Source organism: Choloepus didactylus, chromosome 17, assembly GCF_015220235.1.
Source record: "Choloepus didactylus isolate mChoDid1 chromosome 17, mChoDid1.pri, whole genome shotgun sequence".
NCBI classification, from domain to species: Eukaryota; Metazoa; Chordata; class Mammalia; order Pilosa; family Megalonychidae; genus Choloepus; species Choloepus didactylus.
In genome coordinates, this window is record NC_051323.1 from 4,095,253 (window position 1) to 4,120,210 (window position 24,958).

A 24,958-nucleotide genomic window follows, 5' to 3' on the forward strand; every position below is an offset into this window, starting at 1 on the left:
CTTGAGTCTAAATCCTCTAATCCTAACACCCTCAGACTGAGATACCCCACAGGTCCCCTTGGTGTGCAATTTCCTTCATTTAACAGATGAATGCACCCAGCTGTGTTCAATTATAGTGTGTTCCTGAACTGTCTTTGGGGAAGGGGAATTGACAATCCTTAGCCACAGACACCCTTTTCCTGGCTTTCAATTCCTGTGGTTGTCATTGTGCCTCCATCACAGGGAGAAAGGAGGGGAAAAAGGAAACAAGCACAGCAGGGAGAGAGAGAAGAAAAATCAGTGGTGGTCAAGTTTCATTCCAGATAAGGGCTATCTTAACACAGGCTTTCCCATAGCCTACCTGATGCTGTATGTGATGTTCTACTCCTTTCTTTCTCTGAAGAAAACTAATCAGAATGCAGAAATTTATATTACAGGATTAACCAGGAGCCTACACACACACACACACACACACACACACACACACACACACTCATAAATCATTCACAAACTTCAGTACTTTTCATTACTTGTGACTCAAGTTACAACTGATGGAGATGACAATTAAGACCCACAAACTATTCAGACTACAATCAGCCTGAAGTGGGAACAAGATCTAGAGCCAGGGAAGTCTGCTTTCCAGTGTGCAACCTGAGAAAGTCACTTACACTGAGCCTCAGTTTCTCACTCTGCAAGTTAAGAGAACTAATACCATAAAACTGCTGTGAGAAAACAGGAAAGGCCACCAGTTGTGCCTAGTACATAGTAAGTGTTCAAGCTATGATAATCCCTGCGATCTCCTCCTCATCTCTCAGAGGAAAAGGATGGAACTGCTGAAATAGAACATTTAAAATGGTATATAAAGCAAAGCCCCCCAGTTCAAATTAAAGTCATGAAGCTCTTGAAAATATTACTCTAAAATTTTCTTTAAAATGTGCCTGTATCCACTGGTATTTTCCCATAAGAAGTCACAACATGGCATTCCCAGCACTTGTCATGGCCAACACGTCCTCCCAGTAACCAAAAACTCCCAACCTGAAAACCAGGGGTTCCAAGCTGGCAGATCACTCCACAGCTTCATGATTGCGACCAAGAGACTCGTCCTATTCAGGCCTGTTTCTCCACTCAAAATGGGCACATTATTTAAAATCAGTTGAAAGATGGTGGAGTGGTGAGGCGTGGGTTTAAGTTACTCCTCTGGGGCAGCTGGTAGATAGCCAGGAACTGTGTAGACCAGACACCACAGAGGAATCTGAGTTTGGACACATGTCATACAACATTCACAAGCATGTGGGGCAGCTGAAATCAGTGAAATCTGTAAGTTCTCATGGCCAGGGGGCCTGTGCTCCTCCCTGCCAGGCAGACTCCTGAGAGAGGAGGAGCCGCCAGTGCTGGGAACCAGGAGGGAGAGCTGCAGTTACAGAACTGATTAACAAACTCTGGCTGCTGAACAAAAATTCCAACCATAGATAAACTGAGACCAAACACTGGTGAATCTGGGAGCAGTCAGCCCAGCAGAGAGGAGATAGGGCAAGCAAACACAGAAAAATAATAATAATAATAATTAAAACAGTGTGGTCCAGCTTCAGAGGCAGCCCTCCTTTGGGGAACTCAGACCCCAGGGGCTGGAATTCAGAAACCAGCTTCAGGCAGCCACACTCCTGACAGGATCAGGGTAACCTGGAGAACTAAAGGCTCCGCACCTCATTACACTGGAGGGGGAGCTGCGGGCTGGCAAGCGCCACCTGCTGGACAGCGCAGGAGAAGCACAGACTCTAAAGGCTTCACAGGAGGGTCTCATTCTCAAGGAAACTCCACATCCTCCTCCTGAGACCTGGGCCTCTCTGGACTGGGAAAACCCGACTGGGGTTGACCATATCTGAGGAGACCCTCACACAAAAAGGCTACAGAGGCAGGGCAAGAAACAGAAAACAAGAGGTGAAAAACTCGGATCAACTAAATAGAACCTAAGAGGCCTAGAAAAAGCTGAACTAAATACAAAAAATGTTAGAGAACAAAGACAACCAACAAGAAAACCCTTGTAAAAAAGTAAAAATGGGCTCCAGAATAAACTAATCAAGAAAGTCAGATGCCTAGACAGCTCAAGATAACAAGCCACACTAGGAAACATGAAAATATGGACCAGCCAAAGGAACAAACTAATAGTTCAACTGAGATACAGGAGTTGAGGCAACTAATGCTGAATCAATTCAATGAACTGAAGGAAGAACTAATTAAAGATGTTTAAACAAATCTCCTAAATCAATTCAAAAATCAAGTCAATGAATTGAGGGAAGATATAGCAAAAGAGATGAAGGATTTAAGGAAGACACTAGGTGACCATAAAGAAGAATTCATAAACTTGCAGAAACAAATGGCAGAACTTATCGGAATGAAGGGCATAATGGAGGAGATGAAAAAACCAATGGAGGGATACAACAGTAGATCTGAACAAGAACAAAGTACCAGTGAATTGGAAGACCAGACATTTGAACTCATACACACAATAGAACAGATGGTGAAAAGAATGGAAAAATACAAGCAGGGTCTTAGGGAGTTGAGTGACAACATGCAGGGCATGAACATACATGTTATGAGTGTCACAGAGTGAGAAGAGAAGGGAAAAGGGGCAGAAAGAATAATAGAAGAAATACTCACTGAAAATTTCCCAACTGTTATGAAAGACAGTAAATTAGAGATTCAAGAAGTGTAGCACATCCCAAACAGAATAGATCCCAATAGACCTACACCAAAACACTTACTGATCAGATTGTCCAATGTCAAAGACAAAGAGAGAATTCTGAAAGCAGCAAGAGAAAAGCAATCCATCACATACAAGGGAAGCTCAATAAGACTATGTGCAGATTTCTCCACAGAAACCATGGAGGCAGGAAGACAGTGGTATAATACATTTAAGATACTGAAGGACAAGAACTGCCAAACAAGAATTCTGTATCCGGCAAAACTGTCCTTCAAAAATGAGGGAGAGATTAAAGTATTTTCAGACAAGCAGACACTGAGAGAGTTTGTAAATAAGAGAACGGCACTACAAGAAATACTAAAGGGAGGGCTATAGGCTGATAGGAAAAGACAGGAGAGAGAGGAGTGGAGAAGAGTGCAGAAATGAAGATTATCAGAGTAAAAGGAGAGAGAGGGAAAAATAAGACATGACATATAAAATCCAAAAGACAAAATGGTAGAAGAAAGTACTGCCCTTACAGTAATAACACTAAACGTTAATGGATTAAACTCCCCAATAAAAAGACACAGACTGGCAGAATGGATTAAAAAACAGGATGCATCTATATGCTGTCTACAAGAAACTCACTATAGACACAAGGACAAAAATATGCTGAAAGTGAAAGGTTGGAAAAATATATTTCATGCAAACAGCAACCAGAAAAAAGCAGGAGTAGCTACATTAATATCAGACAAATTAGACTTCAAAAGTAAAACAATTAAAAGAGACAATGAAGGACACTATATATTAATAAAAGGGTCAATTCATCAAGGAAACATAACAATCATAAATATTTATGCACCAAGCCAGAGTGCCCGAAAATTCATGAGGCAAACACTGAGAATACTGAAAGGAGCAGTAGATACCTCTACAATAATAGTTGGAGACTTCAATACACCTCTCTAATCAATGGATAGCATACATAGACAGAGTATCAATAAGGAAATGGAGATGTTGAAATGTACGATAAATGAACTAGACTTGACAGACATTTATAGAACACTACACCCCAAACAGCAGGATACACATTTTTCTCAAGTGCTCATGGAAAATTCTCTAGGATAGACCACATGTTGGGTCACAAAGCAAGTCCCAATAAATTTTAAAATATTGATATCATAAAAAAACACTTTCTCAGATCATAATAGAATGAAGTTGGAAATAAATAACATGCAGAAAATGGTAAAATTCACAAATATATGAAAACTAAACAACACACTCTTAGAAAACCAGTGGGTCAAGGAAGAAATTACAAGAGAAATTAATAAATACCTTGAGGCAAATGACAATGAAAACACAACATATAAAAACTTATGGGATGCAGCAAAGGCAATGCTGAGAGGGAAATTTATAGCCCTAAATGACTATATTAAAAGGGAAGAGAGAGCAAAAATTGATGAATTAACTGTCCACCTGGAGGAACTAGAGAAAGAACAGCAAACTAACCCCAAAGCAAACAGAAGGGAAGAAATAACAAAGATAGGAGCAGAAATAAATGAAAACAGAGAACAGGAAAACAATAGAGAGACAATAAAACCAGAAGTTGGTTCTTAAATACAATCAACAAAATTGATGGACTCCTAGCTAGGCTAAACAAAAACAAAAACAAAAACAAAAACAAAAACAAAAAAAAAGCAGATGCAAATAAATGCAATCAGAAATGGGAAAGGAAATGTAACTACTGACCCTGCAGAAATAAAGGGGATAATGAGAAGATACTAGGAGCAACTATATGCTAATAAACTAGAAAACTTACATGAAATGGACTTCCTAGAAAAGCATGAACAACCAATATCATCCCAGGAAGAAACAGACAACCTCAACAAACTGATCACAAGTAAAGAGATTGAGTCAGTCATCAAAAAACTCCCAAAAAAGAAAATCCCAGAACCAGATGGCTTCACATGTGAATTCTACCAAGCAATCAAGAAAGAATTAATATAAATCCTGCTCAAACTCTTCAAAAAAATTGAGGAGGGGGGAAAGCTACCTAACTCATTCTATGAAGCAAACATCACCCTAATACCAAAATCAGACAAATATACTACAAAAAAAAGAAAATTATAGACTAATCTCTTTAATGAATATGCATGCAAAAATCCTCAACAAAATACTCACAAATTGAATCCAGCATCACATTAAAAAAATTATACACCATGACCAAGTCGGGTTTATTCCAGGTATGGAAGGCTGGTTCAACACAAGAAAATCAATGAATGTAATACACCACATCAATAAATCAAAGCAAAAGAACCACATGGTCATCTCGATTGATGCAGAAAAGGTATTTGACAAAATTCAACATCCTTTCTTGATGAAAACACTTAATGGAATGGAAGGGAATTTTCTCAATATCATAAAGGCAATGTATGAAAAAACTATAGCTAACATCTTACTCAGTTGGGAGAAACTGAAAGCCTTCCCTCTAAGATCAGGAACAAAACAGAGATGCCCACTGTCACCATTGTTATTCAACATTGTGCTGGAAGTTCCAGGTGGAGCAATTAAGCAAGAAAAAGAAATTAAAGGCATCCAAATTGAAGAGGAAGAAGTAAAATTTTCACTCTTTGCAGATGACATGATTCTATATGTAGAAAATCCAGAAAAAATCTACAGCAAAGCTAATAGAACTTATCAATGAATACAGCAAAAATCTGTAGCGTCCTTATACACAAGTAATGTGCAACAAGAGGAAGAAATCAATAAAAAAATTCCATTTACAATAGCAACCAAAAGAATCAAGTACTTAGGAATAAACTTAACGAAGGCCACAAAAGACCTATACAAAGAAAACTACAAGAAACTGCTAAAAGAAATTGAACAGGACCTAAAAACGTGGAAGAACATACCATGTTCATGGATTGGAAGACTAAATGTAATTAAGATGTCAACTCTACCTAAACTGATGTATAGATTCAATGCAATACCAATTAAAATCCCAACAACTTACTTTGCAGAAATAAAAAAATGAATAACCAAATTTATTTGGAAGGGCAAGGTGCCCTGAATAGCCAAAAATATCTTGAGAAAGAGGAACAAAGTGGGAGGTCTCACAATACCTGACTTTGAAGCATATTACAAAGCTACAGTGCTCAAAACAGCATCGTACTGGCATAAGAACAAAGATACCAACCAATGGAATCTAATTGAGTATTCAGAACTAGACTCTTACATCTACAGACAATTGATCTTTGATAAGGCAGTCAAGCCAAAGCAACAGGGACAGAGCAGCCTCTTCAATAAATGGTGTTTGGAGAACTGGATATCCTTTCCCAAAAGAATGAAAGAGGATCCCTATCTCACACCTTATACAAAAAATAACTTGAAATGGATCAGAGACCTAAACATTAGCACTAAGACCATAAGACTCTTAGAAGAAAACGTAGGGAAATTTCTTGAAGATCTTGTGATAGGAGTTGGTTTCCTAGACCTTACATCCAAAGGACGAGCAACCAAAGAACAAATAGACAAATGGGATCTCCTCAAAATCAAACACTTTTGTACATCAAAGTACTTTGTCAGAAAAGTACACAATGGGAGACAATATTTGGAAACCACATATCAGGTAAGGGTTTAATATCCTGAATATATAAAGTGATCTTACAATTCAACAAAAGAAAGACAAACACCCAATTAAAAAATGGGCAAAAGACATAGACAGTCACTTTTCTGAAGAGGAAATAAAAATGACTCAAAAACATATGGAAAAATGCTCAACTTCACTGGCTATTAGGGAAATGCAAATCAAAACCACAATGAGATATCATCTCACACCTACCAGAATGGCCATTATCCAAAAAACAGAAAATTATAAGTGTTGGAGAGGATGTGGAGAAAGAGGCACACTTATTCACTGTTGGTGGGAATGTAGAAAGGTGTACCACTCTGGAAAACAGTGTGGCAGTTCCTCAGGGAGCTAAATATAGATTTGCCATATGACCCAGCTATTCCATTGCTAGGTATATACTCAGAGGAACTGAAAGTTAAGACACAAACAGACATTTGCTTATCGCAGTATTATTCATAATAGCCAAGAGTTAGAAACAGCCCAAATGTCCATCAACAGACAAGTGGATAAACAAACTGTGGTACATATACATGACGGAATATTATGCAGCTTGTAAGACAGAACAAAGACATGGAACATATAATAATGTGGATGAATCTTGAGGACATTATGTTGAGTGAAGTTAGCCAGAAACAAAAGGACAAATACTATATGGTCTCACTAATATGAACTAACATTAATAAGCAAACTTTGAGAGTTAAAAGCTGATTAACACAGGTTACCAGGAGATAGAAAGAGGGTAGAGATCAGGCGTTTGATGCTGAAGGACAGCAGAATGTTCAGCAGGCTTGATTGTACAGATCCAGAAATTGATAGCATAATACCGTGTGATGGTAGCACAATATTGTAACTACACTGAACAAAGATGTCCATGAGTAAAGCTGAAAGAGGTGGGCTAGGGGATGAATGACACCTTAGGTAAAGATAGAAGATAAAGACTGGGACTATTTAACTTGGCAAAAACTGGAGTGGTCAATGATTGTGACTAAATGTACAAATATAAAACTGTTCTTGCATGTGGGAGAAAAAATGAATGTTAACCATGCAGTGTTAGAAAGGGGATGGTAGTGGGGAAAATATATAATCAAAGCAAACTGGAGTCTGTGGTCAACAGTAACATTGTAATATGCTTCCATTAAATGTAACAAAGACAACATACCAAAGAGGGGGATATAAGGGAGGGATGTGGGATTCTTGGTAGTGGTGGTGTTGTCTGACCTTACTATTATATTGTATTGTATGATATTTTATTTTTCTTTTTATTATCTTTATTATTTGTTAAAAAAAAACTTTTTTTTCATAGTAATTAATATGCTCAAGTGCTGACTGTGGTGATAAATGCACAACTGTATGATGATACTGTAAACAACTGATTGTATACTGTGGATAATTATATGGTATGTGAATATAGCTCTATGAAATTGTATGGAAAAATATAAAAAGGGATAAAAGTGCTGGAGTAAACATGGAGAGAGGGATGTACGTATTTACTGTCAGTTAGGAGGCAGAATGGTGTAGCCTTTCTGGAGGACAGTCAGGTGGCTCCACACGAAGCTAAGCATATGGGTGCCTTAAGGTCCTCCACCCTCATTAGGGGGCATTTACTTGGAGGAGCTGAAAGCAGGGACATGAATGGACATTTGCACACTGGTGTTTATGGATTCAGTATACATGATTTGCAGTAGATGGAGGTCACCTAAGGGTACATCAACTGAGGAACAGGATGGTGAACTGTTGTGTGCATACAATGAAATATTGAGCTACTGCGAGAAGGAGTGAAGCTGTGAGACACGCGACAAGGTAAATGGAACCTGTAGACAGTATTTTGAGTGAACTAGGACAGAAACAAAGGCAAACACTATAATGCCTCACCAATATGGACTAACTACAATGTGTAAACTCAGAATTGAGCCTTAGAGCACAGCTTATCAGGGGAACGCTTATTGTAACGGTCCCTAGATTGTAAGCTCTTACAGCAGTCACATCTATTCATGAATTGTAACAGCTGTCTCCAGATTCCGAGATGCTGCTCCCTTTGTGTATAACCTGATTGATCCCTTGGAACTTTGGGTATCTGTATGACACCTGAAACTCAGAGCTAGAAGTTGGCAGATATGAATGTCAGTATTAGCACATACAGCAACTGTTTAAAAAGCTGAAAAAGAATCCAGACTTCAACTAGAGATATGAATGAAGCAGATGTGGTTAGGACCAGGGCAAATCAGGTCAAAGGGTAAAGGACAATACTGACTGCGTTTTAAAACTTCAAATTCCATGTGAGACCAAGGGAAGAGATATTTAGTTGGTTGCAAGACCTATATTTCCTAAACAATTTAACTTGCACAGTTTGTTCAAATACCATAATTGCATGGAACTTTTAACAGGAGGTGAGACCTGGTAGGTTTGCATAAGCTAGTGTGAAATAGCGACACATTCCAAAGTAATATGAACAGAGAATAAAAATATATATGCAAGGCCTCACTGAGGAGCTGGGGGGAAATGCAGAGGCATTGGGCTTCCTCAGGTAGATTGTTGCTGATATTCTCACATTGAGGACTGGCAGTTTGAGGTGCCGAGCCCTGCTATCAGATTTGCCCTTGTGAAGCTCATAACTGCAAAGGAGAGGCTAAACCTGCTCATAATTGTGACTAAGAGTCTCCCCGAGTACCTCTTTGTTGCTCAGATGTGGCCCTCTCTCTCTAAGCCAAATTGGCAGGTGAAATCACTGTCCTCCCCCCTACATGGAATCTGACTCCCAGGGGTGTAAATCTCCCTGGCAATACAGGGTATGACTCCAGGGGATGAATCTGGACGTGACATCACAGGATTAAAAACACCTTCTTGACCAAAAGGGGGATGTGAAATGAAACAAAAAAAAGTTCCAGTGGCTGAGCGATTCCAAATAGAGTCGAGAGGTCACTCTGGTGGACATTCTTATGCACTATATAGATAACCCTTTTTAGATTTTAATGTATTGGAACAGCTAGAAGTAAATACCTGAAACTATCAAACTGCAACCCAGTAGCCTTGACTCTTGAAGACAACTGTATAGCAATGTAGCTTACAAGGGGTGACAGTGTGATTGTGAAAGCATTATGGATCACAGTCCATATAGGGACGAAAAACTAAATGAAAAATAGGGTGAGGGGTGTTTTGGGTGTTCTTTAATTTTTTATTCTTATTTTCACTTTTTCTGGTACAACAAAAATGTTCAAAAATAGATTGGGGTGATGAATGCACAACCATATGATGGTCCTGTGAACAGTTGATTATACACCATGGATGACTGTATGGTATGTGAATATATCTCAATAAAGTTGAGAAAAAAAAAGAAAAAGACACACACACACACACACACACACACACACACACACACAAATCAGTTGAAGCACTTTAGAGAGAAATCAAAGCCAGCAGTGACAACAGGAAGAAAGCTGTCGCCAGAGCCACCCTGACAACTCCACCTCATCTGCCATCTCTCCTCAACCGTGCTCACATACACTTCCGTACTCCAAGCACGTCGCTCCTCCACCTAGCCATCTCTCACCCACCAGGCTGGAAGCATCCAGAAGCAGTAGCCTTACTCATCTGTGTCCCACCCTCTCCTTCCACTGGCGCCTGACAAGGATTGGCACATGGGAATGCATAAGGTTTGATGAACAGAGTACCAAAGCTTTATGAGCTCAGGCTGAAAAAAAAAAAATGGAACGGGTTTTACTCAAGTCCAAGTGTTTTTCTCCTCTGACACCTCCCAGAAGATTGCCCTTGTGTAATCTTGTGTAATCCGGTTGTTTTGACTCGGTTATAAAGTTCACCCAAACACCAAACTTCAAGGTCCTCCCAGACTTATCACATGTACCTGCAAATTGCTTTTTCCACTCAGTTTCTTTCCAGCAAAATCACATTTAATAACTTTACTGAATTTTTAATCCAAATTTATCCCTACAAGAAACTGTTGTATGTGTACCTAAAGCAGTAGATGTTTTCTTTTCTGCAAGTTATGTAAAGAAAAACTTCACAGTAATGAAGGAATTGCACTTTGGTCACAGATGCGAATGCCTGAGGGCCAGTGAAAATTAACATGTAATGTGGAATATGCAGGTGTTTTTCAGAAACCAAGTTTAGCTTTGTTTATCCTTATCTCTAAATTTCATACATACAATGCTAAATCCACTCCAAGCAGTTGTACCACTAAAAATCCATGCCACAAGAGCTCTGAAGGATCATTTCAAAAACTAGTTTTATCAAGTTTTCTCAGCTAAGATCTAGTGCCTGTCTTGTGCAAAAAGTCTATACTTTTTCAAGATCAAAACAGTTTTGAAGAAAAACAAAGCACTCCTAACAATAGGTTTCCTAATAATGGGGGCTGGGGGGCAATTGTTTTTAAAAGAGCACCTTGAAGAAACAGAAGGAATTTAGTGAGAAGCAAAAGCTTCAATGCTGTCCTGATTAACTTTTATTCTGCAACTTTATTTAATAGGAATTTAGATTACCAACAAGTTTGGTAGCTATAATCTGAGCTTCCAAACAGAGGGGAAGGGGAGAGAAAAGACTGCTCGATTAATATGCAAAGCTGGCAGAGGAGAGACAGGGCTCTCACCACAAACACCTTTCACGATAGCATGATTTGCTCAGCCTTTCCTTTCTCTGTCTATGGGGCTATTTTCTGGACAGGTCTCTGGGCAAACTGTGTGAGATTTACAGAGTGGGGGAAATAAAGAGGAAATTAAGATGACCCACTTTTCTGCTTTTCAGCTTCCAGGTCTAAAGGTCTAATAATAAAACTTGGGGAAAAGTTGTAACTTTGGTTTAGCTGTGTAAGCAATTCTCCATTAGCAAAGAAAATTAAAACTTTGCTTGACAAAGGTCTGTGGAATAAATATTTCCTTGGAAAGCTGACGTCAAACTCTCCCAGAGATAAAGGAAATATTTTACTATTTTTTGGCTCAAGATGTCTTGGGTGACTCCTATCCCTTGTGTAATCTTGGTGACCAAAACTGATTCCCATTTTACAGTAAAACCACTACAAATTCTAAAATGAAGACAGGAGTCAAAATGGCACCAAACTTGTTTTATTTCAACCTTCAAACAGTACAAGGAGGTGACAATTTCTGATGCTGAACCACACAAGTAATAAGAAAGAAACAGAAAAAATATTAACAACCAAAGATCATTTAAAAAAAAAATATTTCACATTTCACAGCAGTGCTTCGGCAGCATTGGCAATAGTTTCTGGCTAACTGCTTCCAACAGCAGTGATCTGAATTAACGCCCTGATCCTAGCAAAGTACAAGCCACGTTTTCTCTGAGAATTTACACTCCAAGTGCTCCACTGGCCAACTTTTGTAAACCTGATCTTAGAATGTAACTAGGTATTGTGCAGGATCACAAAAGAAACTAAAAACAGAGAGTGGCAGAAAAGTAAACAAACCAAGTTTCCAGTAAGGCATCAGGAAATCACTGCTGGTTGAGCCCTTCATTTCACCAGCTTAGAGGAAAAGTTTTGATTTTTATTTCTCAGCAAACCCAATATTCAGAGGCTGAACCAGAACCAGTAGGCTCAAGTCAAAGGTTTTAAAGACTGTCCTTCCCTCTGCTTTTTTTGGTAAATGTTTCATATAAAACAAGAGATCAAGTTCTACTTTATTTAAAAAAAAAAAAAAAGACTGAGTATTTTTAATAGTAAAAATATATATGTTCATATTTCTCTTTTAAAAAGACATTGAATAACAATACATCAGAAGACTGGATTCAGCCCCCACCCCACCCGCCAGCTGTCCACGCTGGCGCAGACGCGTAAGTTAAGGCAAAGGCTCCTGCAGAGGCACGTCTTCCTCGGCTGGGGCTGGCACGGAGGGTGGGCACGCTCGGCTCCCGCAGGTCAGTGGTCAGTGGGACGGCTTCTCCCTCATGCTCACCGAGCCATCCTGCATCCCGAAGTAGACTCTCTCGGCCATGTCGATGAACAGCCCTGTGTCCACCACGCCTGCAGGACGAAGGACAGGAGACGCATGACGTTTCGGCTTCCCGGGGTGAGAAGCAGAGATCACAAGGTCAGTGGAAGCAATTACTGTAAGCGGCCCAGGCAAGAGGAATTGAATGCCGTCCCCTCCTGTACGGCAGTGAAAAGACAACAACTCTCTTTATTTCTTCTTGCAACTCCTTTCTCCCCTCCCACCCTGGCTTTCTTTCCGTGCCCAAACATGCCGAGCTCTTTCCCGCCTTGGGGCCTTTGCGTCTCCCTGGACCAGTCACCATCAAGCGCTTCACCGGCCAGCTCTTTTCCACCTTTTAGTATCAGATGGTAAGAGAGGCCCTCCACAACTCTGCTAAGCAGACCCCAATCCGTTATTTTCAGTCACACCACAGACTTGAAATCTTCAGAGTGGGAGCAGATACTTGCAATACTCAACAGAGGACCCACCAATATATAAAAGCAACTCCTCAGAGCAAAAATAAAAAGACAACCCAATAGAAAAATGGGCAAAAGACCTATCAGGCACTTCACGAAAGAGGCTACCCAAAATGCTCAATAAATATTTTTAAAGGTACTCAAATTCCTTAGTCAAAAGGGAATGCAAATTAAAACTAAGGGGTACCAACGGACACCCACGAGAATGAATGCAGTGAAATCTGGCTAGGATACAAAACCACCCCCACACAGATGGTGGGAGTGTAAACTGGTATAACCATCTTGAAAACCGTTTTTGAGTCTGTCTTCTAAAAGCTGAACATATTCATACCTAAAGACAAGCAATTAATTATACCAGGAACACATGCAATTGTTTAGTCACACATACGTTCACCCAAAGACAGGTATAGGAATGTTCACGGGGCATGTGCCAGTTTGAATGTATTACGGCCCCCAAAACACCATTATCTTTGATGTAATCTTGTGTGGGCAGGCGCATCAGTGTTGATTAGATTGTAATTCCTTGAGTGTTTCCATGGAGATATGCCCCACCCAACTGTGGGTGATAATTTCCATGGAGGTGTTGCCCCGCCCAATCAGGGTGGGTCTGAATTAAATTCCTAGAGCACTATATAAGCTCAGACAGAAGGAGAGAGCTTGCTACAGCCAAGAGGGACATTTCGAAGAATGCACAGGAGCTGAGAGAGGAGCTGCAGATGAGAGACAGTTTGAAGACAGCTGTTTAAAGCAGACTTTTGCTCCAGAGAAGCTAAGAGAGGACAAATGCCCCAAGAGAACTAAGAGTGACATTTCTGAGGAACTGTAGCCTAGAGAGGAACATCCTGGGAGAAAGCCATTTTGAACCCAGAACTTTGGAGCAGACACCAGCCACATGTCTTCCCAGGTAACAGAGGTTTTCTGGACACCACTGGCCATCCTCCAGTGAAGGTTCCCAATTGCTGATGTGTTACCTTGGACACTTTATGGCCTGAAGACTGTAACTTTGTAACCAAATAAACCCCCCTTTTATAAAAGCCAATACATCTCTGGTGTTTTGCACTCTGGCAGCGTTAGCAAACCAGAATAGGGCACTTTTCCTAATTGAAAAGTTGAAAACTGTAATGCCCAAATGCCCATCAAGATAGAATGGATGTATGTGTGTGTGTATATATGTATTTTTTTTTCATGCACATACTAATAACGGAATACTATGAACGCACTGAGAACCAACTACAAATACACTCAACCTTAATGAAAATGTTTACATATACACACATATCACACACAATGGGATAACCCTGTTCAACTATCAGAGAAAGTTATCAGAAAAGAGAAAAAACTATCACAGAAAAAGTATGGTGGGCAAGGACCCGAATTGTAGAGAAACCAGTACCCGCATACATTTCTGGTAGAACGGTAAATTGGAAAGAGAAGTGTTCACTAGTGGGTATCTGGTTAAATAAATTGTACTACAGCCATAAAATGGAATACCATGTAGTAATTTAAAAAAACGAAAGTAAACAAGAGTGAGGAAGCTTTTTGTATACTAATATAATCTCCAAGATGTGAAAAAACAAGAAGCAGAGCAAGTGTATAGCACACTACCACTTGTGTACAAAGGAGCAGAGCTTGCAGAGAGTGTAGGAGGGGGTTGATTTATATATTTATGAAAGATCCATCTCAAGAAGAACACACAATTTGGTAATAGTGACTGCCTCCCAAAAATGCAGGGGAGGTGGTGTGGGGTGGGGGCGGGCAGGGTAGCTTTTCACTATTTACTTTTGTAATTTTGAACTACATAAATTCAAGTGGAAAAATAAAATTAAAACTTCCAAATATAGCCCCAGAGAAATGAAGGGTGGGTAAATGGATGGACGGATAGATGGACGGATGAATGGGTATGTGGATGGGTGGATGGATGTGTGGGTGGGTGGATGGATGGATGGGTGGGTGGATGGGTGGATGGATGGGTGGGCATGTGGGTGGGTAGATGGATGATGGGCATGTGGATGGGTGGAAGGATGGGTGGGTAGATGGATGGGTGGATGGGTGGATGGGTGGGTGGGTGGATGGGTGGATGGATGGATGGATGGGAGGGATGGTGGAAGGAGCAGTGATTTGTCTATTATGGACAGAAAACCATCAGGTACAGAGAAAAGCCACTGAAACATACAGGTCCTGGCACAAAGTGTGCCTACACAACTGGAGCTCATCCATCCAGACCCATTGTTTTAAAAAAATCTGTAATACAAGTGACATCTTCTACCTAATCCAAAACAAGTCACAGCAATTCAGCAAAGGCTCAATGAAGAAGTGGAGATGAATGGGCAGCCACCTGAGGTTTCCGCATAGAGCAACCTCCCTTCAGATTACTGAGGTGCCAGGATAACTGACTCCCCTTTCCCCCTGCATGCCCCCCACCCTAAATTCAGAGGAAAGGTAAGAGGATACTGAAAGTGGGGTCAAGATCCCCAACAGTCTTGGCCCTTCTATAGAGATGCTGTGCTCTGGGTCTAACCCAAGAAAACAGCCAAAAAAACAGCCAGCCATGCGCCAGTCCAGTCATCCTCTCAGTGTCCTCACATGTGAGTGTGCAAGGGACGAGGGCAACAGGGAAGGGAAATCTGCCCTGCTTCTCCTCCCTTCATCTTGCCTCAGCAGTGAGTCTAATGGACCAAATCAAGAGAAAAGGAGAGTGAGAAAAGAGAATCAACCCCTCTGATGATCCTGGTAGACTCAGTACAGATTTAACGCCCAGCCTCTCTCTTTTCATTTTCCCCACTTTGAGTTCCTAATAAACTCTGAACTTGTCTGGGATCTAGCTTCTACTAACTCAGGTGGAAAGCAAAGTATGGGCAAAATTTCCTTATCAAGGACATCCCAATGTCTTAAGCCAAGAAAAGCCTGAGAGGGAGGCACAGCACAGAGCTACCTGGTGGGCAATGCAAGAAATCCCTTAGGAGTTGCTGCTCCAACTCCAGTGAGCCGTTTCCACCAGGCCCCCGGCTCTGCGTGCGCTCACTAGGGAAAATTCTCCAGTTTCACTAACAGTGACCTCTATGTCTTCCTTCTCTTCCTCCTGCCTTCCTAGGTCTTTGGTTCTTCCATTAAAAAGATAATCAAAGAAGCATAATTCAACCCATCTTTTTGACTTAATAAACCTGGTAAAAGGTTATCAATAGAAGACTAAACAGCAGACTAAAGTAGGGTTGGAAGAACTAGTTCCTTATAACATGGCATATGTTCACACCATTTTCATTCCCATCTAGCTTGGATAACTTAGAATTGAGACTATTTAATTAACAGTGAAGACAATACCCTTCCTTCCTGGGGATGTCTTTATTCAGCAAACACTTCATTATATGCTGGGCACTGTTTTAACTCATTTAATCCTCCCAGCAACCCTATGAGGTAGGTACTAGTATTAGCCCCTTTGTTACAGAGGGAAAAAATGAGGCACAGAAATATTAACTAAGGGCTCAGAGGTTACACTGCTAAAGCCATGCAGGCTGCCCCAGAATCTGCTCTTAGCCACTGCACTCTGCTAAAATGACTTAGTCTGCCTCATTAGCCAGTCTGGCCAAAGAATGTTCTCTGACATGAAGTATTTCTTACCTGTTAGACTCTTGGTCTCTCTATATCTTAATGGACTGACAACCTTCAAATCTGCCTCCTCCTTTCAATCCCCTTGGGCAATCACTGGACACCTCTTCCAGCTGGGACTCAGGCTACAGCCTCGTAACTCATCTCTACACTGCCCACTCAGGGCCCCAAATCCTGGCTCCTGCTCCATCGTTCACTGACACAGGCTGCAATACAGGCTCTCCATTGCTCCAAAAATTCAAGTCACACACCCCTCCCTGGCCTGTTACGTGAAGCATGGATTAAAAATCAGGATGTGCACCACTGTTATTCAATACTGTGCTAGAAGTGCTGGCTAGAGCGATTAGGCAAGAGGCATACAAATCAGAAAGGAAGGAGTAAAACTTTCAGTATTTGCAGACATGATCTTATTTAGAAAATCCTAAAAAAAAAAAAAAATAAATGAAATAGTTCAGCAAAGTGACCAGATACAAGATCAACATACAAAAAAATCAGTGGTGTTTCTATAAGCTAGTAATGAGCTATTCGAGGAGGCAATCAAGCAAAAAATTCCATTTATGATAGAAACTAAAAGAATAAACTTAACTAAGGATGTAAAGGACATGTACACAGAAAATGACAAAACATTGCTAAAAGAAATCAAAGACAACCTAAATAAGTGGAAAGACATTCTATGTTCATGGATTGGAAGACTAAATGTCAGAAATGTCAATTCTACCCAAATTGATCTAGTTTCAATGCAATACCAATGAAAATTCCAAAAGCCTACTTTGCAGAAATGGTAAAGCTGACTATCAAATTTATTTGGAAGGGTAAGGGGCCTCGAGTAGCCAAAAACGTCTTGAAAAAGAAGAATGAAGTGAGACGATTCATGCTTCCTGACTTTAAAGCATATAACAAAAGCCACAGTGGTCAAAACAGCGTGGTACTGGCATAAAGACAGACATATGAATCAATGGAATTGAGTTGAAAGTTCAGAAATAGACCCTTACATACATGGTCAATTGATTTTTTTACAAGGCTTCCAAGTCCACTAAACTGGAACAGAGCATTCTTTAACAAATGTTGTTCAGAGAAGCAGATATCCTATCCAAAAAAATGAAAGAGGACCCCTATTTCACACCCTATACAAAAAGTAATTCAAAATGGATCAAAGACCTAAATATAAGAGCCAGTGCCATAAAACTCCTAAAAGAAAATGTAGCAAAACACCTTCTAGATCTAGTGATAGGTGGTAGTTTCTTAGAGTTGACACCTAAAGCACACGTAACAACAACAACAAAAATAGATAAATGGGACTTCCTCAAAATTGAACACTTCTGTGCTTCAAAGGACTTGGTCAAAAGGGTGAAAAGGCAGCCTACCCAATGGGAGAGAATATTTGGAAACCACATATCTGATAAGGGTTTGATATCCAGGATATATAAAAAAAAAATCCTACAACTCAACAATAAAAAGACAAACAACCCAATTTAAAAAATGGGCAAAAGATATGAATAGACATTTTTCCAAAGAGGAAATACAGATAACTAAAAAGCACATGGAAAGATACTCACCTTCCCCAGCTATTAGAGAAATGCAAATCAAAACCACAATGAGATATGAGAATGGCTGCTCTTAAACAAGCAGGCAACTGTAAGTGTTGGAGGGCATGTGGAGAAACTGGAACACTTATTCACTTCTGGTGGGAATGTAAAATGGTGTAGCCACTGTGGAAGACAGTTTGGTGGTTCTTCAGGAAGCTATGTATAGAGTTGCCTTATGATCCGGCAATCCCACCACTCAGTATACACCCAGAAGCTCTGAAAGCAGGGACATGAGAAAACATTTGCACAATGACATTCACAGCAGCATTACTGACAATTTTCATAGGATAAAAGCCAACTCAAGTGTCCATTTACAGGTGAATGGATAAACAAAATGTTATACATATGATGGAATATTACTCAGAAGTAAGAAGGAATGAAGTTCTGAAGCAAGCGACAACACAGATTAACTTTGAGGACATTATATTAAGTGAAATAAGTCAAACGCACAAGGACAAATACTGCATAATCTGATATGAAGTAATTATTATAATACATAAACTCACAGACATAAAATCTAGAATATAGTTTACCAGGAGATAGAATGAGGCTAAAGAATGGGGAGCGGTTGCTTAATACGTACAGAATTTTTAACTAGGTTGAACTTAAACTTCTGGAAATGGACAGAGGTGACAGTAGCACACTATTGTGTGTATAATTAACAGTACTGAATGGTGAGTGAATATGGTAGAAAGGGGAAGTTTAGAGTCATGTATATGTCACCAGAAGGAAAGTCGAAAGTTAAAACATGAGAGGTATATAATTGTGTGCTGGACAAGGTCTATGATTAACTGTACAAATATAAAAATAGCTCTTTTATGAACTAGAACAAATGTATGACAGTATTACCAGGAGTTAGTAATAGCATGGTATATGGGAAAAAATGTTACCTACTGCAAACTAAGAATAATAGTTAAGAGTAATATCTTAATATTCTTTCATCAACAGTAACAAATGTACCACACAAATATTATGCATCAACAATAAGGGGGATAAGGAGTATGGAATGCTTTGGAGTTCTATTTTTTATTTCTTCTTCTGGAGTAATGAAAATGCTCTAAAACTGATTGTGGAGATGTATGCACAACTATGTGATGATACTGTGAGCCAGTGATTGTATACTTCAGATGGATTGTATGGTGTGTGAATATATCTCAATAAAATTGCACTAAAAAATATGAAAACCCTTGCTGAACTATATCTGCAACTTCTGACGTGGCAAGAAGTAAACGCCTGTAACTACCATAAGGCACTGGACTGCAAGCCAGATGCCTGGATGTTTCAGAGATAATGCCCTACTCAGTAGACAGACAGACCTTATCTGTAAACCTAAGTTTCTTGAAAATTGGAACACTTCTTAAAAACTTGTAATTGGTTCTGCCAGAAAACTCAACAAACTCTTTATCTTGTTTTAGTGTCCGTTAAATTTAAGATAGTAAATATTAGCAACCCAGATGCCTGAATGTGTGGATAGTGATATCTTACATTGTAACTCATAACTAGCTCTGCCAAGACTGAATGTTTGGATGTTGTAATTCATGCTGCCAAGACTCCCCATCTCAATTTACAACCAGACAGTAGCAAGACCCTCCTATCTTAGTTTACAACCCTGAAGCCTGGTACCCCGGCATGTAACCCCCTAATAATTATTGAAGCGACATGTGTCAGCCCAGAATTAACTACCCTGCTCATTTCCCTAAGCCTGCCTGCCTTTGTTTGAATACTATAAAACTAGCCTAGTTTCTGCAGTTTAGAGAGATGCATCAGAGGTTTTCTTTACCACCTGCTCTTGTGCTGCAAACCACAATTAAAGCTCTTTCTTCTGTTTGAAACAAAAAACAAAATCATGATCTGGACACAGACAACCGAGGCCTCATCCAGCACCGTCCTTGGACCCTCAGCCTCCTTCCTCCACCACAATAACCTGTGAACGTAGAGAATCCAATGAGATATTTAAACACTTAGCACAGTGCCTCAATTATGACAAGATAACTCTGAAGGCATGGGTCAAAAGCCACCTCTCCTCCATGACACTTTCCTAAACTCCCCAAAAGAACCACTCTTGGTGCACTCTAGGCGCTTGGTATTTCTCTAGCAGAATCCACCACATTCTGTCTTATTTGTAGGCATGGCTTCTGCACAGACACACAACACTTTCCCCAGGTTGGCAACTATTCCTTGAGGACAGATTCCAAAAGATGATGTTGCTGGCATCTTGCCCAGTGGATACGGGTGACTGGAGTTATTTGTCCCCACTGGTAAGAAGACAGCCCACAAAAATCAAAGAGGCTGCAGTCAAGCTCCTAGGAGGAAAGGCTTTACACCCAGAGACAGTGTCTTTATTTCAGAACAAGCCCCTCTGATTCTCCATCAGCTCCCGGCCTGCCCCAACTGAGAGGAGCCATAAATGCACAACCAACACAGCTGCCAGGTAAGCGACCACTATTCCTGGGGGAAAAAAGGAAAAGTTAACAGGCAAAAAGTTTGAGCACCATTAAATTACAAATCACAAACATGGCATAAAGGAGGTTCTTCTCTCCAACCAAGTCCTACACAGCCCACTTCCATCACGCCCTCCTGCAGCCAAGGCAAGGGGAGGTTATGGAGGGCAGGGGTGCCTGCCCACAAACGACACTTGTGTTACCTGGGATCATTTTGATAGCTGTGTTCACTTCACTCCATTTGTGCACCTGGTCAAACTTCCAGTCCAGGATAAAATTCCCATTATCTGTCACCACGGGACCCTAGGAGGTAATTTTCCACATTGAAGAAGGATGCTATTACAGGCAGGCAGTTAGAGGGACAAGGAGGTGGAGTGTGCTCAGTAACCCCACTCCAGCCAGTACTCGTCCCAGGTGCATTCTAGAAGGCAGGGCTGTGAAGCAGCACCAAGCAGCAGAAGACGTGGATTTGAGTCCTGACGCCACAGAGGTACAGACCTCAGAGGAGCTGAACCGTGAACCTCTTAGAGCCTCAGGTCCCTCAGGTGTAAAAGTGGTGTATACATCATAAGACGGCTGCAATGGTTTAACGAGATCATTTGGGTAAGCATCTACCCTGAGAGCTCACAGTAAAGCATCAAGAATCCTCGGCTATTATCGCAGTGGAAACCTACAGCCACAGGGCAGATTACCAACATCACCCAACATCCTCCAACTTTGGAGTGAGTACCACCAAATGCGGAACAAGACAACTTCAGTTCACCCGTTATAACATCCTCCATCCCATCAAAAAGACGGGAGCAGTGATGGGGGTACTCGAGGCAGGGAGCAGTTTTAGTTAATTAATCCAGAATTCCGTAACAGCTCTGGACTCTAGAAAAGCAGACTGAGGGCTGAGGAACACAAACGCTGACGAAACACCAGTCAAAGACAAGGACACAACGGCCCTGCAGATGGGAGGAGAAGGAGCGGGAGCTCAGGATGCGGGGTTCACGAGAGAGACAGCATCCAACAGGCTCCTCCGTGCCTTTTAGCACAGAGAGAGCCAAACATCAGTCAGACCCTGTACAACCACCAGGGTTAGGACTATGATTTTTTTAAGAGTTGCAAAAATACTTGGGAAGAAAACACACCAAAATTAAAAAACATCAGGGTAGAATTATATAGTTGTTTCCCCTTTTATATCTTCAAAGCTTTATATATTAGATATTTCTATAGTTTTTGGATTATTACTCTTGCTTGTTGGTTTATTTAACTGTAAGGAAATTAATTCTGTGCAACCCACTTCAGAAGTTGAAGGGAAGCATCTATCTGGAGTGTTTCCTTAGGGAGGGGTTCACATCCCCCAAGAAATTCGACTTCTTGTCATTTTTAACCACAGAATGATGGAAGAAAGGAGGGAAAAACTAATTACATCATAGAACCCGAAAAATTTCTGCCCCAAGGAGGCCTTCCAAAGCCCGTGTTTAGCAGCTGTCACCCAGGGTGGTCCCAGACACCCAAGAGCTCAGGACCCAGGGCCAGATCACCCACCACAGAACAGAAAGAAAGGTTTATCTGCATGAGCTTGAATGTGGAAGCTAGCAGAGCCAGCTCTCCAAAAATCAACAAAGAGATACATTTAAAATTTTAAGAAGCCACCTGCCCTATCTGGAACCACACCGAGACCGGAAACGCCCTCCAGAACCCCCCGTAGACTCACCGCCTTGTTGACGGCCATTCGCAGTTCAGCTGCACCCCCGAACCTGCGGGTCACAGCTCGGCTGACAGGGACGTAGGCCATCGGAATGACCTCGATGGGGACCCCCTTGTGCCACTGCTCCCCCAGGTTCTTTGAATCCTTCCTGGAAAGAGAGAGTCGAAAAGCACAATGGAAATAAATATGCTCAATGGGACAGAAAAAACACACAGTTCAGGCACGGGAGCAAGGAATGCGATCGGGGAGAAGTACACAGGGGGCTTCAAATTTGACAGGTGTTTAACTACTTAAGAAAAGAGACAGTTGAAGTAAATGTGACATAAATGTTAAAATTTGTTATGGCTGGCTTCTGGGGACACAGGTATCTATTAAGCTTATCCTGGAGCTATAACATTTCATAATAAGCAACTACAGATCCATCTATGGTTGTATGCTCAGCACAAGCGTCTTCTACCAGGCTCTTTGACAGAGAATCTGAGAGCCTGGTTGAACTGTCCACAACACATGCCCTGTGTCCCCACGGCTCCCTGTGAGGATCAAATGAGTGAGCGGGAGAAGGGACAAACTGAGTCAGAGATCCTGGCTCCATGGAAGGTCAGCACAGAAGCAGGATGTAAATCCTCCTCAATTCTGCCCTCAGTGCTAGCCAGTCTTCCAGCTCTCTGAAGGCCAGAGCTCCTCCACTGCTTTACTTCCCCTCCATAAAAGCTGACGGGGACTGGGGTCCAATCTAGCCCCGCGGTGGGCAGTCCCGAGCCCCGGACTCCGTACCTGAAGTCGGCAATCACGATGAAGCGACTGGCATAGCCAGCCACAATCTTCTCCTGGGTCAGGCAGCCTCTAAGGATGAGAAGCAGCAAATAGACAAAGAATTAAGATAAGAACTTGACTTGGAACTAAGGTCAGATATGGGAGACCCACATCAGCTCAATCCTGTCAGCTAAAGAGAAATCCAACTTTTAAAGGGAACCTCCATCCCTGCTGTGCTGCTTCTATCAAATGGACTACAGAAACATTAGCCTGCGTCTAGGAGACCTAGAAACTAGACCGCCGTTCCCACCCAGGCAGCTGCAACCCCATCCAGCTGCATCTGAGAGGAAGCCGCCATATTTAGGGAGATGTTATCCAGACGTGGCATGAAAGCAGAGACTGCAGCCAGAGAAGAAATAGCCTTGGGTAGCCCGCCCTGAAGCTATGTGACAGTCAGGGTGAGGATGTGGAGAACCCAAGGTTCTGGATCAGAAGATCTGGCCTAACTCTACTGCCTATTGGCTAAGACACCACAGATCTACAATCCGGAAGAAAATAATTCGTTTGAAAATATCCTGTAAAAAATAAAGTGTGATTTTAAAAATCTGAATCACTCAATAGCCTGTCTGACGACAAGAATCAACAAAATAGGACTTTAGGTTTTCCAAGTCACCTTTCCCTAGCCCCCAATCCAACACTGAAGAAATACCCAACAACCACTTCCCACATGAAAGGACCTACTCCTAACTGCAGAGGTAAGAGCAGTTCCAAGGCAAAGGAGCCCAGTGGCGGGGCTGGTTTAACCTGCAGCTTTTCAAGTCTGAATCAACTAGAGTGGAACTTAGGCAGGGAGGAAGCCCACCACAGTCCCCGCCCTCCCTACTGCCGGATGTCCTGGCCTGCTCCCAGCACCCTGCTCTAATGGAAGGGGCTCCCCAACAAGCCTGACAGCACAGGGTAATCGGCATGGCCCCCCGTTCTGCCCCTAGGGCGCCAGACAGACCCACAGTGGTTTTCAGGAAGAGCCTTCTGCCCCCTGACTGAGCAAGACCACGGAGATACAAAGAAAGCCCATCAGGACAAAGCTCTCACTGCAGAGCAGGTTTCCAGCACCAGAAAGGCTAGATGCCATCCCTGTCTTAGTAAGAAAACAAGCTCACATATGTCACCGTGGCGATTTGTTTATCCTGCGTTCCACTTTGCTTTGCTAAGGCTACATGGGCAAACACTCTTTGGGAGGAAGTCCCCACAGCACTCACCCGCCACCCTTGATGAGATTGAGGTCAGCGTCTACTTCGTCAGCACCGTCGATGGCAAGGTCAATCTGCATTGGGGGAAGGAAAGACATAAACGACCAGGTGGACCTTAACTGGAGACAGTACACTGGTTTGCAGGCCTCGCGAGTACAGAAACAGAGATGCAGCCTATCTGTGGGACTGGAATTCCTCGGGGTTGGGGGGAGTGAGGACAATAATGAAAAGAAGAATGGGAAACACTGATACAGAAGCAGGCAATTGTGAGTGGACAGAGAAGACCCAGGGATGGGCTGTATAAGAAAGCTGACACGTGTATGATGTAATCCCGAATTGTGAGGCATCCCACTGTGACCCCACCAAAGCCCCACTGCTGGGCTCGTCCATTCCCTCCAACAGGAAGCTCCACCACCAGGCCCAAATGTGGTCAAGGGGGAAATGGGTTCGCTTATCCTTCAAATATCAAAATCAAGTAACTTTTGTGTTTCTCATCGCTCATGGAACTCTGCCCGGGATACATGGGAAACTCAAGTACAGCTTTTTAAAACAGTGGCATAAGAAACCTCAGGGTGCAAATTCCATGAAGTTGCAGCTCCTCAGCAGTTGGTGAGTGTGGCTGGCGTACAGCCTAGGAAGTTCCACCCAGCACCCCTATGTCTCTCCTTTTACAGCCTCTGCACTTTATTTCAGGTTTCAGCTGGCACTGCTCCTCCGCCACCTACACCAGCTCCCCTGGGCCTGCAAGGGCTCACCTTCAGCCCAGAGACTCTCCTCCTAGCTGTGGAGTAGAAGCAGCCTATGCCCCTGGCGCTGCCCACAGAAATCCCCCAACCGGCCTTTCCAGGGTTTTCATTAACCCCTCTCAGGCCTGTCTGTACCAGGGCAAACTCTTCACCTTCAAGTCCCCACCCCAAGCTTGGTTTTCAA

At 41.9% G+C, this 24,958-nt stretch overlaps 1 protein-coding gene across 1 annotated transcript in view; it reads right to left on the reverse strand.

The window, feature by feature from the left end:
- Positions 1–11,343: 11,343 nt before the first annotated feature.
- Positions 11,344–24,958, reverse strand: part of RPIA (ribose 5-phosphate isomerase A) — a 59,866-nt gene continuing 46,251 nt past the window's right edge. Inside the window, exons 5-9 of the mRNA XM_037806964.1 lie at positions 24,038–24,102; positions 22,800–22,868; positions 22,032–22,173; positions 20,533–20,632; positions 11,344–12,273 (exon numbers count right to left, since the gene is read on the reverse strand). Of these exons, the coding sequence (XP_037662892.1) occupies positions 12,176–12,273; positions 20,533–20,632; positions 22,032–22,173; positions 22,800–22,868; positions 24,038–24,102 (474 nt within the window). The 3' untranslated portion in view covers positions 11,344–12,175. The remainder of the gene's footprint in view (positions 12,274–20,532; positions 20,633–22,031; positions 22,174–22,799; positions 22,869–24,037; positions 24,103–24,958) is intronic.